Raw genomic sequence first — 19275 nt, 5'->3', positions numbered from 1 at the left:
TCTGTAAACCCGACCACACACTGACATTTCATTTCACTTATTTATTCAATTAAAATAACACAAATCACACAAAATCTTCACATCAAAAATTACAATCAAACATAATTATCCAAAAGTAGGTGAGATGAAAATTCACACACAATTCTACCCATAAGATATTCAAAAATAAGGAGAAACCATATATCGACGGAAAAAAAGTTGGAACCTAAATCCAGCTGCATATTCGTTGATATAACACCAATTGATTGAATCAGTGAAGAAAATTAGGTGGAAAGTGACGAAGGTGTTTTTGGTCTCAAGTGATGCCGACTGTGTATAACACCGATTGATTGATTGAATTAGTTAATCTTTTCTCTTTTTGAGAAAATGATTCGTTAGAGGGCATGAACATGTCATGTTCAACCAGACTTAACTCTGATGTTGTCTTATTTTGTTTTAAAGACTGGCTTTGACCAGAGTTAGTTTTGATTACACATAACTTTGAACCGTGTCATTTTGTAAACGTAATTTTGGACATGTCTTTTCCGGTTAAATATGTATTTTGCTATAGTTACACGTGACACCGGTTGAATTGAATTAACATTTGTTATAGATTATATTGGATTTAATTAATATAATGTTTCCACCACGTATTAAAAACAAAAAACAAAAACTTGCGGTGTCACATAAATCGTTAAAAATGAAAAAATAAAAACTTACTGACACCATAATTAACCTACTTCAATTCTCACTTTCTATTTTTTCTCATTAAGTTATCAATGACACACAAGTAACTTAGATCACCACTCATTGCTCTTATCATTTTAGACGGTAAGGATAATTACGGTATCTCTTTAAATGATTCATCTAATTGTTTCAATCATCTTTGCCGATCTATGTTGTTATCATGTAGTGACTTCGGGATTATTACCACCAGGGTCATATGGTTAATTTTAGGGTTAAAGTCAAAAATAGGCTACAAACTTACACAAATGTACCGATGTCGCCCACAAACTCATTTACGTCCTACTGTCGCCTGCAAACTTTGAAAAAATGTGCTAATATCAACATTTTGGCGTTTTGACCTGTTGCATACTAATTTTGACCTGATAATTTTTTTTTTTTTTTTTTGAATTAAGATCAATCCACGAACGACACGTGTTAATTTTGACCAGTTTAGCCGGTAGCAAGTCTTTTTTGTTTACATTGGTACACTTTTTGAAAGTTTTTGTTTACATTGGTATACTTTTTGAAAGTTTGTAGGTGACAGTAGGACGAATATGAGTTTGTGGGCGACATCGGTACATTTGTGTAAGTTTGTAGCCTATTTTTAGCTTTAACCATTAATTTTAAAGACCCTGTTCAATAAGTAAAAAAGATTTTTGTATACGAAAGTTTTTCATGAATATAAAAACAAGTTCAATAATACCTGTAAAATGTAATAAGCACTACAATAAATCAAAACAACGACTGAAAAAACGTAATATTTTTAAAACATTATAAATATATTGACCATAAATTCATACTGGCGGGTTATATTTTTAGGTCCCTTTTGGATTTTGAGCTATGTACAACTACACATTTTGCATGCCGCAAAATCCCACCCTGATTACCAGCCACGGTGAACTGTAAAATTGTGACCCACAAATATACAATTTATTAAACTATACATTACATCTTACCTGTTTTTCATGCTTTACAAACCGGTTTTAAAACCGGTTTAAAAACCGGTTTAGATAGGTGGGGGTCTTCAAAGTTGAGACCGGTTCCCATTCCTCACATTAGAGACCGGTTTTGTACTGATAACCGGTTCAATTCCAACATTCGAGACCGGTTTTGTTCATATAACCGGTTCCTATAAGCTACCAAAGAGACCTCTTTTTTCTAATAAACCGGTTTCGATTGTGTTTATATATATATATATATATATATATATATATATATATATATATATATATATATATATATATATATATATATATATATATATATATATATAAAAGCATAAGCATAAACTGTAAATATTTTTTCAGTATTACCAAATCATTATATAAACTTGGTAAATGCAGAGATATATATGGACATCAAGGTTTAATCAAAAGGAACATCAAACTGTTATAGAAGTAGTTGCAATGTAGATTCAAATTGTAAGAGTACAATGTAGATTCAAATAAAAAATTACAAAGCCAGAGAATCCCCTATGCACACGACAAGGTGTGTAAAACAAACATAAGAATCTCGTCAATAATCACATGACTCGGTAGTTATTTTGCTTTGACGTTCTCTTCTTGAAATGAGGTTTCCACAAAAAGATCATCCACTTGCAATTGAGAGACATCGGAATACATCACATTACTTTGTAGTTCCTGCATTATCAAAATAAATTTTTTTCATCAAACCAAAAAATTATACTAAAATTATGCCTCATTATCAGACCAAAAAATTATCTGTACAATGTGGGATTCAAATTATATTAACATTTACTGAACTGAATTTTACCTTGAATAAAGTCACAAGCAAACCAACCATCCAAGACCTAACAAAGAAAGTTGCGATTGTATAATCGATCATTTATTTATTATCCTAAAAACAACTTTCAGTAAACTATGAATAATTAGTACTATATACCTGATTAGATAGAGGATTAAGAAAACCTCTTTGTAGCTAAAGCAAACGGCAAAGACAAGCCTCTGGCTATCGTATGTACAGGGGAGATGATGGAGGTGATTATTAAGATTAAGCAATTGTGATGGTGGCGGCTTACATAGAAACTAGAAGATAAACTTTGAGGGTTTGTTTGGAAAATTAATTTTGTGGTGAAGCACTCATGGTGAATTTTGGCTCCCATATACAAAATATTTCATCAAAAGTAGTGCCCCGCCAAGCAAATAAGAAAATATTCGGATTTTAAAGATAGGTTTTATACCAAAAAACCGGTTCCCATTAATATAAACCGGTTTATTGAGAAAACCGGTTCCAACACAAAGAATACAAACCTGTTTTATTATATGAACCGGTTTCAAAATATTAGAAACCTGTTTTATTTATGTAGGGGTCTCAATTAGGGGTTTCTAAACTGTTTTTTGTAGTAGTGCTTATACATATTACATTACATACTACATATATTTAAAAATACTATATATATATTTAAAGAGGGAGATGATAAATTCACTTATACTATTGATAAGTCCACTAATAATAGAGCTTAACATTTATGTACAACCATTTCTTGCATAATATATATGAGTAGATTTATCAAATTCACAAGTGAAATTATTATTGCCCATTTAAAAACATTATCAAGATAAATTTTATAAACTAAAATAAATCTTAAATGGCCGCCAATTAATTAAGGTGTCGTTGTAGGCATGACAATAATGAAAAAGAAGGCCACAATCTTAAGTCCCCACTTCGTCTTTCGATTTTCACCATTACTTGACGACATGGTATTAGAATTTGTTGCACTCCCTACATAACAAATTGATAAAGTAAGTTAATGGCTTCGAGTTGCTGCGTAAATAATAAAGAGCATGCCTCTCACCGTTAAAAATTAGGAAATAAAATAAGTAACGACATTCTTAACGACTATAATTAAGTTTACTTAAAATGACATTACAATCTTAAATATTGTTATAATATATAAATATATATATAAATGGATAGTCAATTATTGATACACAAAAGTAATATTATTGTATTACCTAAACTTGTGATATTTTTGCTATAAATAGTCATGAATGCAAGCATTAAACTTGCACTATTTCTCACACTTACAAAGTGTTTCTTTCTTTCTCTCCATTATCATCTTTGTTCTTACACTTCATTATTAGTATTCTTAATCAATAATCAAACCACTAAAGGTAGTTATAAGCCTACTGAATTATAACACGTTATCAGCACGATAATCTTAATACTAATTATGGTTGGCTCTGCCACCTAAATGATATATGGTCGGTTATACCACCTGAATAATATATGGTCGACACTGTCGTCTAATTATTATTTATGTTGCTAACATTTATATTTCAATTATCTAACATTTATATGGCCGACACTGTCGCCTAATTATCATTTATGTTACTAACATTTATATTTCTATTATCTAACATTTATATGGCCGACACTGTCGCCTAATTATCATTTATGTTTACTAATATTTATATTTATATTATATAACATTTATTAATGATTGCTTACATATGGTCGACACTGTCACCTACTTATCATTTATGTTATATTAAATTTATGTTTAATGTTTATATACTTATGAATATAAAGTGACTATAATTTATCATGTTGTTTGTTTTAATAGAAAATGTCGAATCTGGAAAAGCTTAAATTTACTCCTTTAGAATCAACCGGAAACAACTACATGCCATGGGTTATAAAAGTAAAAATGCATTTTAAATCAATGGGCATTCTTGAAGCCATAAATGAAAACAACATTTGTTCTGAAAAAGAACAAGCAACGGCATGTTGCTTTATTCATCAACATATTGATGAATGCTTACAAAATAATTATGTGACTGTAGAAGATCCCCATGTTTTATGGGAAGGTCTCAAAAGCAGATTCAATAATCAAAGAGAAATTTTACTTCCAGCTGCTATGGAACAATGGAGAACATTAAGGTTCCAAGACTTTAAGAAAGTAAATGAATATAGCTCAGCTCTGTATAATACATGTTCACAACTTAAATTATGTGGACATGAAATAAGTGATGCAGACATGATGGAGAAAACTTTCTCCACAATGAATGCTGCAAACATCACAGTGCAAAGAAATTTGAGAATGCTAAAGTTCAAAACATATCCTGAACTTAATTCATATCTCTTAGTTGCAGAGCAAAATGATGAACTATTAATGAAAAATCAGCAATCCCGTCCTACTGGTACACTTGCAATCCCTGAAGCAAATACTGCAAATAATTATAAACAGGGACAAGGATGCGGGCAAGGTCGTGGTTATAATAACCATCACCATCATCATGCCAAAAGCCATAACTATGGTAGAAACCATCCTTATGGTAATGGTAATGGGCGAGGACGTGGTCGTGGTCGTGGCCGTGGTGGTCAAAGAAATAATAATCCACGAAAATATAAATATCAACCACAAAACAAGCCCACTAAACAAGATGTTGAAGAAAATTCTTCTAAAAATTCTGAAGAATCTTGCTACAGATGTGGTAGAATGGGCCACTGGGCTAATACTTGCCGAACATCTAAACATCTTGTTAAGATGTATCAGGATTCGCTGAAAAATAAAGAAAAGGAAGTAAACTTTGTGGATAACGTCGATCCAACAGTCACTGAAAAACCATCTGATTTATATGAAGATTTCTTGAATGTTTAAGTTGTGTGTCTTTCGAAAAATAAACGATTTAATATCGTCTGTCTTTGTCATTATGTTTGCAAAATGTTTCAGTACTATCTATTTGCGTGTAAAATATTGTGTAATATTAATGTACTCACTATTTATTTCTTATATATGAAGTTCAATATGAATTTTGCTGGAATACAACATCAATCAAGTGGTGGAGATCTCTGTATAGCAGACAGTGGAACTACACACACTATACTTAAATTCGAGAAATATTTTATTGATCTAAAACCAACGGAAGGAACTATACATACAATATCAGGACCTGCTAACTTGATAAAAGGGATAGGAAAGGCAAATTTCATACTACCAAATGGTACAAAATTTTTAATAAATGATGCCTTATTTTCTCCCAAGTCAAGCAGAAATTTATTGAGTTTCTCCGACATATACCTTAACGGGTATGATTATCAGTCAGTGACAACAGAAAATGAGAAATATTTAAGTATCACTGACAAGAGTCATGTGGTTGAAAAACTGCCAAGACTTAGTTCTGGATTACATTATACACATATAAATGTACCAGAAATACATATGGTAGTTAACGAAAAATATATTGATCCTGGTGTATTCAGTTTATGGCATAACAGATTAGGCCATCCAGGATCAACAATGATGAAAAGGATTATTGAATGTACTCATGGACATCCACTAAAGGATAGAAAAATCCATCATGATACAATGGTTTCATGTACATCTTGCTCTCTTGGAAAATTGATAACTAGACCCTCACCACTTAAGGTTGAGAAAGAATCACCAATGTTTCTTGAAAGAATTCAAGGTGATATATGTGGATCAATTCATCCACCATGTGGACCATTTAGATATTTCATGGTTCTAATAGACGCATCTAGCAGATGGTCTCATGTTTGTCTGTTATCAAGCCGTAATGTGGCATTTGCAAAATTTCTTGCCCAAATTATTAAATTGAGAGCTCATTTTCCTGATTACACCATTAAAAGGGTGAGACTTGATAATGCTGGTGAATTTACATCTCAAGCATTTAATGACTATTGCATGTCTATAGGAATTGTTGTTGAACATTCTGTTGCTCATGTGCATACACAAAATGGTTTAGCCGAGTCATTGATTAAACGTTTACAGTTAATCGCTAGACCATTGATAATGAGAACAAAACTCCCTGTATCTATATGGGGTCATGCAATTTTACATGCTGCTGCATTGATTCGCATTAGACCAAGTGTAAGTCATAAATATTCCCCCCTACAACTTGCTTTTGGTCAAGAGCCAAATATTTCCCATCTTAGAACATTTGGTTGTGCAGTGTATGTTCCAATTGCGACACCACAACGTACAAAAATGGGTCCTCAAAGGAGGTTGGGAATATATGTTGGATATGAAACATCTTCAATATTAAGGTATATTGAACCTATGACAGGTGACGTTTTTACAGCACGTTTTGCTGATTGTCATTTTAATGAAATATTGTTCCCTAGATTAGGGGGAGAAATGAAAAATAAAGAAAATGATGTTTCATGGTGTGAACCTCAATTAAAGTATCTTGATCCTCGCACAAAAGAATGCGAGACAGAAGTTTAAAAGATAATGCATATACAAGAACTTGCAAATCAATTGCCTGATGCATTTACAGATACAAAAACGGTGACAAAATCATATATACCAGCAGTAAATACTCCAGCTCGAATTGAAATTCCAAAAGCTGGCAATAACGTCACTCATGAATCTTTGCCACGTCAGAAACGTGGAAGACCAATTGGTTCAAAGGATAAAAATCCTTGAAAAAGAAAATCAGCTGATAATGAAGTAAAAGAAAGTGTTCAAGAAGAACCACAAATCAGTACTCCTACTGCAGAGGAGGTTGATGATGTCAATACAGAAATTGCAATCAATTATGCATATTCAAAAATATTATGGAACCGAAATGAAATGAAAAATCTTGATGAGAAATTTTCATTTAATGTTGCATATGACATCATGAATAATGATGATGATCCAGAACCAACATCTATGGTTGAATGTCAAAATAGACATGATTGGGCTCAATGGAAAGAAGCAATACGAGCTGAATTAGAATCACTCAATAAAAGAAAAGTTTTCGGATCCATCATTCTCACTCCTAAAGATGTGAAACCTGTAGGATACAGATGGATTTTTGTCCGAAAAAGAAATGAGAAAAATGAAGTTACAAGGTATAAAGCTAGACTTGTAGCTCAAGGTTTTTCTCAAAGACCGGGAATTGATTATGAAGAAACTTATTCCCCTGTTATGGATGCAATTACTTTTAGGTACTTAATCAGCCTGGCAGTTTCTAAAAATTTAGAAATGCATCTCATGGATGTTGTGACTGCTTACCTATATGGATCACTTGATAGTGATATATATATATATGAAGATACCTGAAGGATTTAAGGTACCAGAAGCATCAAATGCAAAACCCAAAGAAATGTATTCGATTAAATTACAAAGATCTTTATATGGGTTAAAACAATCGGGACGTATGTGGTATAACCGATTAAGTGATTACTTGATAAGCAAAGGGTATACAAATAACCTTACTTGTCCTTGTGTTTTCATTAAGAAAACAACATCCGGATATGTGATCATAACTGTTTATGTTGATGATCTTAACATCATAGGTACAAATAAAGAGATCCATGAAATCATTCAACTTCTAAAGAAAGAATTTGAAATGAAATATCTCGGAAAAACCAAGTATTGCCTTGGTTTACAAATTGAGCATATGCCTAATGGTTTACTTGTACATCAAACAACATATACTGAAAAGATTCTGAAGCGTTTCAATATGGACAAGGCAAAACCATTAAGTACTCCTATGGTTGTTAGATCACTCAATGTTTAAACTGATCCATTTCGTCCATGTGAAGATCATGAAGATATTCTTGGACCAGAAGTACCATATCTTAGTGCAATTGGAGCTTTTATGTATCTTACAAATTATACAAGACCTGACATTTCTTTTGCAGTTAATTTGTTGGCAAGGTTCAGCTCTGCTCCTACCAAAAGACACTGGAATGGGATCAAGCACATATTTCGATACCTTCGAGGAACTACTGATTTAGGATTATTTTATTCTAACGAATCAAAACAAGATTTGGTTGGTTATGCTGATGCAGGTTATTTATCTGATCCACATAAAGCTAAATCTCAAACTGGATATGTATTCCTAAATGGAGGTACTGCAATATCATGGCGTTCTCAAAAACAAACACTTGTTGCTACATCATCAAATCATGCCGAAGTGATTGCATTACATGAAGCTACTCGGGAATGTTTTTGGTTGAGATCAATGACACAAATCATTACTGATTCTTGTGGACTAGAACGCGATAAAAGTCCAACAATTATCTATGAAGATAATGCAGCTTGCATAGCACAGATGAAAGAAGGGTATATCAAAAGTGACCGAACCAAACACATACCTCCTAGATTCTTCTCATACACTTAAAATCTCATTAAGGACAACGAGATTGAAATGAGATATGTTCAATCCAGCAAAAACTCTGCTGATTTTTTCACGAAAGCACTTCCAACTGCTATTTTCAGAACACACGTTCATAACATTGGTATGAGACATGTTCAAAAGATGTAACAACTGAAGCAATGTCTACTTGAGGGGGAGTCAACTCCATGCTGCACTCTTTTTCCCTTAGCTAAAGTTTTTTTTCCCACTGGGTTTTCTTTAGCAAGGTTTTTAACGAGGCAGTAACTTACAGTTGATCTTCAACAAACAAAATTTCTATCCAAGGGAGAGTGTTATAATATATAAATATATATATAAATGGATAGTCAATTATTGATACACAAAAGTAATATTATTGTATTACCTAAACTTGTGATATTTTTGCTATAAATAGCCATGAATGCAAGCATTAAACTTGCACCATTTCTCACACTTACAAAGTGTTTCTTTCTTTCTCTCCATTATCATCTTTGTTCTTACACTTCATTATTAGTATTCTTAATCAAGAATCAAACCACTAAAGGTAGTTATAAGCCTACTGAATTATAACAAATATAACTATAATATTAAGTGATTATATATATTCTATATTTTCAATTTTCAAATTGTATATGTATTATGTATTAGATATTAAATATGAATAACATATACTTGTTCTAAAAAAACTGTCTACTTTACTATTTTTTATTATCGTAAAAATATTGTCATTTACTCAAAATAACAATAAAAAACCATCACTACAAATAATGTTGTAGTTTTTAACACTTTTTAAATGAGTTTTTGACGCTTAAAAATATCAATATAAGTCGAAAGTGTGGAAAAATATGGTGTCAAAAATTTTGAAGCGTCAAAAAATATGGTGTCAGAAATTTTTAGTGTTATTAACTTTTTGACACTTGTAAGTGTCATTGGGTTTTCTTTTTTGACGCTTTTCAATGTCAAAAACTTTGTGACGCTTATAGGTGTTAAAAACATGTTAAGTTATTGACACTTCAAAGTGTTAAAATTTTGAAAGTGTAAAAAATGAAACATTATTTTGTAGTGCATCAAAGTTTCAATCATACAAATTTTTTTTTTTTTTTAAATGGGATACTTATTGCATATAAGGTAAACGGGACAGTTAAATTGGGATGAAGTGTGATGACCCGGGAATTTTCGACCAAATTTAAACTTGAATCTTTTATGGTTTCGACACGATAAGCAAAGTCTGAAAAGTTAAGTCACTAAATTTTTGGAACAGGTTACATAGAACCATTTGACCTTTGACTATTCCTGACGATTCACGAAAAATTGTGTGTATATATATATGTAAATATATATATATAAATGCTACACGTAAGTAATGTTATATATATTGTAAATAATATATATTAAAGATTCAATATATGATAGTTTGTAAATATGATACAATTAATAAATTGTATTATAGTAGTTATATTAAAATCATTGTTATTATTTTCATAATTATTATTGTTAATATTAATATTAATTATTCATTGTATTAAGTCTAGTATAGTATATATTTATAAAATTTAATATGTATAAGTTATTACATTATTAAGATCATTAATAATATTAATATTATTATTATAACTTGTAGTATTATTAATATCATTTATAGGACTATTAATACCATTGTTATTATTAGTAATTAAATTTATAAAATAATAATAATAATAATAATAATAATAATAATAATAATAATAATAATAATAATAATAATAATAATAATAAGAATTTGATATTTAAAAACAGATATATAAATAAGATCGTATATATAAATACTGTTAATATATATATATATATATATATATATATATATACTATCAAATGTATATACATACTGATATAATATGCATAAATACATATAAATATATAAATTTCAGTTATGGAGAAATACATATATTCAGATATACAATTATATAATTAATAATTAATAAGATTAATTATAGATATATACAGATATTTAAAAAGCAGATATATGTTTATATATACACTAAATTAAATACAGATATATCCCGTTTATATATGAAAATATAGATGAACTCCATATATGTGACGATCGCTCCAAATCCATATGGACGAACACGTCATTCATCGATTTCATTGCGAGGTATTTGACCTCTATATGATACGTTTTGTAATCATTGCATTCTTTTGAAAAGGCACACCATAAATGAGTATTTAAATCAAAAGTTTTCGACATCTGATGATTTCTACATATAGACAATCACCATAAATAATAGTTTACAACAGTACTTCCGTTGACAATGCAGTCAAAATAAGATACATGGTGATGATTTGGTGAATGCAACGTTTCCTTGAAAAATATGTCATGTAAGACTCCATGCACATAGCTTGTCTAACATCTAAGCAAACAGCGGAAGATTTCTAGGAAACCTGAGAATAAACATGCTAACAAGTGTCAACACAAAGGTTGGTGAGTTCATAGTTTTAATGTTTCGTATAATCTGTATATAAAGATGGATCACAAGATTTCAGTTGTTTCATCCAGAAACGTTTATCAAAATATTCTACGAAATTGAGCACCCTGGTAACTAAACTTAACGTATATATATTTTATACCCTTTGTATAATCATATTAATAGTACACGCAAACCAACGTGTACGCTTCTCAAATAGCATACGTCCGGTAAAAGGCTAGTGCTCTAGCTCGGACGGGGATATCAAGCCCTATGGAACCATATACCACTACTCGCGCCCACCAGTTCTTATAACCGGCAGTTTCTAGTTACCAAAGCTAAGGGATTTTCGGTTCAAACTCGGTGTAGAATTTAGTATGTACTTGTATCCATTGCGTTTTAAATAAAGTGCATGTATTCTTAGCCCAAAATATAGATTGCAAAAGCAATTAAAAAGGGAGCAAATGAAACTCACCTTAGCAGCATATAAAGTCGTTCACCAAAATGTGACCGACACACGGATTACCAAATAACCGTAGATCTCAACCTAGAGAACATATGTTGGTCAATAAATGTCTATCAAGTTAGGACAGGTCATAGTGTATCATAATCCTAATGCTCGAGATCGACATACAAAAGTTATCCAAAGTTGTTTCAAAAAGTCAATTTTGACAATAGTTTAACAAAACGAGACGTATCTTATATAAGGATTCATTTACTCGGTTGGTAATACTCAAAAATTCAATTTATCAATCTTACAACCAAGTTATTTAAATATTAATTGCAGATTCAAAAGCAATTCCAATTAACGTCAATTATAATTCAGTTAATCATATCTTTTAATCCGTTCATCGAAACTATTCGATATCTAAATGAAAAGTTATTGATTTTTCACCAGCTTTCCAAAAACATGTATATCATATACCTTTTACCAGTAATATATGTATTTAATTCGTGATTTATTATAAACTGTTTAACGACGAAATTTAGCATACACGTATGTATAAATATATATACTCGAGCACTAGACATGGATACACAATTAATATATAAAAGATAAAATATGAGTGCTTACGTATCAATATTGAGATTCAATATTGTAGGATAGTACGTAGAAGTAACGGAGATGATAAACACTAGGTTTGATTCACAAATATACCCCCGAACATTACCCATAACCTCCTTGACAATAATCCATAATTTCCTTAGCTCTATCCTGCTTGAAAACCATTTTGAAAGTGACACGCTCAAGACCTCGTCGTAGTATTTTATGTATAATATTACTAATAACACTAATATTACTAATAATATTAGGAATAATAATAATAATAATAATAATAATAATAATAATAATAATAATACTAATAATAATAAGATTAATAATAATAATAATAATAATAATAATAATAATAATAATAATAATAATAATATAAATAAAATAAATACTTACGGAGTAATTTAAATAAATTCAGAACCAGAAATGATCGGCTTTTATAGATGTGGCATGTCCAGGGTTGCCATGCGATCGCATGGCTGGACAGTGTAATTCCCATGCGATCGCATGGGAAGCTTTTCCAGCTCACATATGATTTTGTCATGACTCTTGTCGACATATTTATTTATATTATATTTATAATATATAATTTATATAATTAATTATATATTATATTAAATTCACGCGCATAGTTGACTTGTAATTTTTATTCCAATAAGTCGTACGTCATCACTTGACTTATGTCCCGGTTCCGGTTTTTCGAACGTCCTATCGTATACTGAGAAAACTTGTACTTTATGTTTCGTGAATCGTACCTTTATCAAAATATAGTCTTAAATCATCCATAAACTATACCACTCGAGGTATAACTTATACATTTGAGTGTTTTGGTCATTTACTTCTATAAATCATCGTCTCGCTATTTGTTAACATATAATACATACATTTTTATTTTGACTGTAGCAATTCACTGTAGCAATTCACTATAGCAAATCACTATAATACTCGAGGTAGCAATTCACTGTAGCAAAGTCAATTTCACTGTAGTAAATAGTGATTTTCGAAAACACTATAGCATTTTGGGTACTGTAGCAATTTGAAAATACTGTAGCAAATTAGTGTTTTACTGGTTCATCTTAAACGCTTTAGTTAACTAATCTAAATATCAATCGAATCAATAAACGAATGTTACTATCGTTTACTAAATAACTTGAAATTATATATATGTATATATCTTTTTAATATACATAAATCAGTTTTTAAATACACATTGCAAGTTATTTATGAATAATTAATATTCCAATTTATATATATATATATATATATATATATATATATATATATATATATATATATATTTTCAAATAGATGTTCATGAATCGTTGGTCAATAGTCAAAGGTTAACTGAATATATAACATTAGTTCAAAAATTTTGAGAATCAATATTACAGACTTTGCTTATCGTGTCAGAAATGTTAATCATACAAAGATTAAGTTTAAATTTGATCAGAAATTTCTGGGTCATCACAATATATATAGGTAAAACGTAAATAATTTGTTTGAATTTGACAGCTAATCGAAACAAATTGCTGGACATCAAAGTCCTCAACTAGTACGAATAGGTTATAACTCACTATCTGGTTTCTCTTTATTTGTATTTTTATATATTTCATGTCCTCTCCCATCTAAATCGAATATTTTCGTGTCACCAAATTATTATACGTCCACTTCAATTCAATTATGATTTGGATTCAACTAATATGTCATACAACCAATTCCATTATATACAGCACAATCAACAACTTTGAAAGAAAACAAGAAAAAAAAATATATAAAAATAAGAGGTGTCGACCTCTGTTTTGAACTCAGATAACAAAAGACTCAATTTCGCATTTATTTTCAAAAGGTATTATTGCAGTTATGCTTGTAATCTCTATTTCAAACTACCTGCAAAGTCCTAAATTTCAATTCTCAATATCGAATTCAAATTTGCAGAGTCAAAGTTACGAATTTAAAAGTCAACAAATATGTTCTTCGCGAAATTTGAATCCCACATGATGTTTCAGGTTCAATTGTTGATTGAGATAGTTTATAAGAGTCGTTTGAAAATTATTTCATGTTATAAGTATAAGTCAAAATAGTCTTAAAGTTGAAATCGATGATTGAGTTCATGAGGGATTCGTATGAGCTGTGCAGATATTTTTTTTTAATTTTTTTTCTGTTTTAATTAAATTAATCAATCACTTATCAGTTCTAATCAGTTGAAGAACCTAATCTTATTAAGTAATCAAGTGATTCAATTTGTTTTACGTGGTCGATTTGCTTCTGGGTTGGTAGAAGAAGAGGGATAGAAGAATACGGGATATGTAAAATTAAATTCAATTATAAAACAGAAAACAGGAACAGCTAGATGGTCGAAAATGTTTGGGTGTTAACGTGTGGTCATGAGATCGAGTTCAGGGGATGGCTGTTTCTTTTTGGAACACTTTTCATATGAGGTTGTTTTTCCTAATTTTGTTATTGAAATTTTTATTAGTATTAATTATTATTATGATTATAATTATGATTGTTATTATTGTGGTTATTATTAGTATTATACTTATTACCATACTTACAAGAATTATAGTCATTAGCATTAATATTATGATAAGTATTATAATAATAATATTAGTAGTAAACTTATCATTTTAGTATTTTTATCATCATTATAATTATGATTATGATGATGATGATTATTATTATTATTATTATTATTATTATTAATTATTATTATTATTATTATTATTATTATTATTATTATTAGTATTATCATTATTATTATTAAATATTAAGTATTATTATCAAAATATTATTTTCATTATCATTATTATTAAACTTTTAGTTTTTATTAAAAATTACTGTTATTATCATAAGTATTATTATTAATATCCTTATTATTATTATTATAAAAGTTATTATTATTATTAACATTCCTATTAGAAGTGTCATTATAATTAAAATTTTCAAAGTTATCATTTTATCAAAACCATCGCTTTTTATCAAAAATTTAACTTTATTAGTAAAGATATTACCTTATCCTTTATAAAAATTAACATTTTATATAAATATTATCATTAATAAAAATGATTAGTAATATCATTATTATTATTACAAATAAATATTACAAATATATTAATATAAATTTTTAGTACATAATATGATATTCCTAAACATCAATATAGGGTATTTATCACAAATGACCTATTATCTGATATATACATAAATTTTAAGTATTTAAAATATATAAATGAATATAGTTAATAAACTATTAATATAAGAAATGTATTAATAATATAAATATAAGAACTGATTAATTGTCATCATACGTTTTAATATATATACGACTGATATAGGTTCGTGAATCCGAGGCCAACCCTGCGTTGTTCAATATAGTCATATGTATTTTTACTACAAAATACATTAGGTGAGTTTCATTATTCCCTTTTATATACATTTTTGGGCTGAGAATACATGCAAATGCTTTATTAACTATTTTACTATTTTTTATATGCGTGAGTTCATTTGCTCCCTTTTACTCTTTACATTTTTGGGACTGAGAATACATGCGCTGTTTTTACAACTGCTTTTATTAAATGCTTTTGAAATATATTTTGAACTGCGAATACATGAAATGTTTTTATAAATGTTTGACGAGATAGACACAAGCAAAACATTCCTCGAATGAATTATTATGCAGACAGAAGTTCTGCGGATTATTATTGAATTATGTGGACATGATAATTGCCACCATTGAATTATGTGGACATGATAATTGCCACCATTGAATTATGTGGACATGATAATTGCCACCATTGAATTATGTGGACATGATAATTGCTACCAATTGATATGAATGTTATGTATCGAGAGAATGATTTTTATATACAGGTTATGTGTATTAATTTTTGTGTACAAGATTTGTGTACGGTTACTAAGATTTATGAAAAGGGATTTCGTACAAGAGAAATGTGTACTGTATTTAAAAGATATCGCATGTACATTACATGTGGGTATAGGATTCGAGCCCATTTGTACCAAGCACATTTAAATTTTGTGGTCTATCAAAATTACAGAATTTTATTGTTTTATGATAAACTTATGAACTCACCATCTTTTGGTTGACACTTTAAAGCATGTTTATTCTCAGGTATGAAAGAAATCTTTCGCTGTGCATTTGCTCATATTACATGGAGTCGTTCATGGCATATAGAGGTCAGAACCTCGCAATGGGACCAACTGTTGAAGACTTCGTCCAGATGGATTAGGTCGGGTTATTTCATGAAGGAAGTATGAAATAATCTACCTAACCGGGCTCATGTTGATCTATAAACAATATTAACTGATACCCAACTTAACTCGTCGTCCATTTTAGTATTTCCATGTACTACATTTACGTACGGTTATTAAAAAATTGTATAAATATCTTAAAGAGTAGTACCTGGTAGAACTATAGTTGTGTTTTTGTCATTCAAGAGGTTTTCAAAGTCTTCGAATACTTTAGCATCCGGTGAGCCTGCTTGCAAGTGTAGAAGACCTAAATACATCACATTTAAAAATCAATCAAATGAAAATACTTTTTAATTCCATAATATCATATAAATTAGGAGGCTGGTTCAGTAGTACTCCTTATCAAAAGAAGTCGGTTGAACCAGCCTCCTAAATTATCATTGTTACTTACTCGCACACTCGGATATATTGGTTGGCATGTGGCAAGAATCGGGTAAACTTAGAGCAAGCGTTTCATTGATCTTAAGGTTAAGGCTCGGATCATTGCGATCCTTGATCAAAACGCATAAACACACCTTGCTCTTAGCCATGACTTCCTTGAGCCCACTACAACAATCCGTTGCTGGAGTATTCGTTTCACCACCCACATAAGGTAAACAAGTTAGTAATCCGACAAGTTGAGTTGCACATTGTGATTTATCTTTGTTTATGTCGGCTTTTGTCACACCAATTAGTACCATGATCACCAACATGGCTACCGTTTGCAACAATTGTTTTGAACCCATTTTTAGAGCGGTTATGAAACGATGGCAGTGAGAGATATTGAAGGTTGAAGGTGGATCTTAACTAAGTTAATTGCATATATGCTAAGTTGCCTTTATTTAGGAACATAACATGTAACGAATAAAAGGGTGCTGAAAGAATTCATTTCATATATGTTAGGTTGATCTATAAATGAAGTTTGGTGATTGGTAGACATTTAATGTCACTTAATAATGCTTGCTGACTTCACTCAGTAAGATTTAAATGTCGGCAAACACGTTTGATATTACAATAAGTGATTAATTACTAATTAATTAACTACTCGTATATCAATTTCCGATAGACTATTACAAGATAGGCTATTGGAATTCATGTATCTTCACATATTAAGTTTGAACCTCACTATAAGATAACATATTATAGTGACATAGACTATTTTGAAAACGAACGACAGATAAAGATAAAGGATAGGAAACGATCGTAGACTAATTTGATTAGACAGCGTACAACTCATGAATAAATGTACAAGTCGTCCACGAATAATCTAAAAAGTGAAAATCTTATCGAATATCAAGCTCCATCGGTATCCCTATTATCCGTTTATGAATTTCTAATTAACACATATCAAGCTCCATCGGTATCACTATTAATACTTTCGTGGCATTTGAGCAATCATTAGAAACCTATGTATCAGGTAAACTTATCTCTATTTGCCACATGTTATCGCATTTTGGACCCATAAATTATAAGTTTGACATATCGAAAGAATGATTTGAAGTATACTATATGTATTTATGAGATATGAGTTATGGATGAGTTGGTACCACGTGGAATGAGATGGAAGGAGTGCTTGTAGACCGTCATCAAGCATATTTCGGTTACCGTCTAGAATATGAGGTATTCGGTTATTGCTTGAGTGCAAAAAGTGGAAGAATATTTGGGGATTCATTTTTTACTCTTCAGTCCAGTTACAGTGAATAACCTTAATAGAGATAAGGTCTTCAAGACTGTGGTTCAGAATCAATCTACGTGGGTTCAACTCGGTAATGAACTCCATTGAGTTGAGAGCTGAGTCAAGTAGAGAGAGTACTTAGAGAGAGAAAGTACTAGTCCCAATAAAGGGCTCTCACTGTTTTGAAATGATAAGAGTATGATACTATTCATAAGCAAGTACTGGGGTTTATACTATTATAGGCCCTTACAATGTTGACATGTCATTCTATAATGTGTGGACCAATCTTAGGAATTTGGCCCAAGCCTTTAGGGCTGACTTGTCAGGCTTATGTGGCAAATCTATGACGTATGCATACTGCTATGTACAAGACTTACGTGTGAACACAACCTTTAAGGGCTAACGTATTGTTTGCAGCCTTAGTATCTTCTGTATCCCGTATGCCGATTACAATGGTATCCTTACGAATTTCAGATATGGGTGGTGAGAACGAATTCCGTTTATCATGCTTTGGAGGGTTTTCTTGATAATTTTCGTATTACGGATAGGGTATTCGGTTGCGTATCATTAAGTCCCCCAGTTCGATAGTAACATATTGCAAGAGGTGGTACTGCCGAACTTAAATGATTACTCTAGCCTCATAAGTCCGCGTTCTTTTTGATTTTAAGATGACGTGCATATAATGCTTCGCTCTATTGATTTGAACTTCATGTGCCTTTTCGTTTTACCTTGACAGCGTGTCATTGAGTCGTTATAACTTATGGAACTCATTATGACCGTACATGTGTACACCTTCGATCGAAGCCCATGGTTCTTGGCCTCCATTTTACTTTCGATCATATTTCTCTTCCTCCGATGAAGGTCATGAAAGTTAGTTTCTTCCTTTATGTTAATATCGCTACCATGGCCTATGCATCCCATCCTTCTGCTAGTGGACGTTCCAAGGATTGCAATGTCCCGTATACAGATTCTGCGATTGATGAGGCATATATGCAAAGATTATGCGGACGGTTTCCTCTTCTATTTTTTGTTGACCCTATTATTCATATTTTCGGTTAG

The 19275-nt window shown here is 30.6% G+C and overlaps 1 protein-coding gene across 2 annotated transcripts; it reads right to left on the bottom strand.

Annotated features, from left to right (window-relative positions):
• Window positions 1-2062: 2062 nt before the first annotated feature.
• On the bottom strand, window positions 2063-17426 carry LOC139853319 (non-specific lipid transfer protein GPI-anchored 14-like). 2 transcript variants are annotated; one of them, XM_071842692.1, is made up of 5 exons: window positions 16954-17424; window positions 16714-16809; window positions 2608-3447; window positions 2479-2515; window positions 2063-2345 (listed from the first exon to the last, which is right to left on the bottom strand). In XM_071842692.1, exons 1-3 carry the CDS (start codon window positions 17285-17287, stop codon window positions 3329-3331), a joined length of 549 nt encoding a protein of 182 aa, XP_071698793.1. In that variant the 5' UTR covers window positions 17288-17424; the 3' UTR covers window positions 2063-2345; window positions 2479-2515; window positions 2608-3328. The 2 variants fall into 2 exon arrangements, with proteins under 2 accessions (XP_071698793.1, XP_071698794.1); XM_071842693.1 differs by lacking the exons at window positions 2063-2345; window positions 2479-2515; window positions 2608-3447 and adding an exon at window positions 11007-11219 and having other exon boundaries at window positions 16954-17426.
• Between the last annotated feature and the right edge of the window lie 1849 nt (window positions 17427-19275).

Source organism: Rutidosis leptorrhynchoides, chromosome 6 (assembly GCF_046630445.1).
Source record: "Rutidosis leptorrhynchoides isolate AG116_Rl617_1_P2 chromosome 6, CSIRO_AGI_Rlap_v1, whole genome shotgun sequence".
NCBI classification, from domain to species: domain Eukaryota; kingdom Viridiplantae; phylum Streptophyta; class Magnoliopsida; order Asterales; family Asteraceae; genus Rutidosis; species Rutidosis leptorrhynchoides.
The sequence above is the reverse complement of the archived record's forward strand: the minus strand, read 5'-3'. Positions and strand labels throughout refer to the sequence as shown.

Coding starts and splice junctions, on each gene's coding strand:
- LOC139853319 (XM_071842692.1), bottom strand. CDS start 17,287: ATGGGTTCAAAACAATTGTTGCAAACGGTAGCCATGTTGGTGATCATG. Junction 16,810..16,953: donor CAATATATCCGAGTGTGCGA/GTAAGTAACAAT, acceptor TGATGTATTTAG/GTCTTCTACACTTGCAAGCA. Junction 3,448..16,713: donor CACAACTATAGTTCTACCAG/GTACTACTCTTT, acceptor TTTGTTATGTAG/GGAGTGCAACAAATTCTAAT.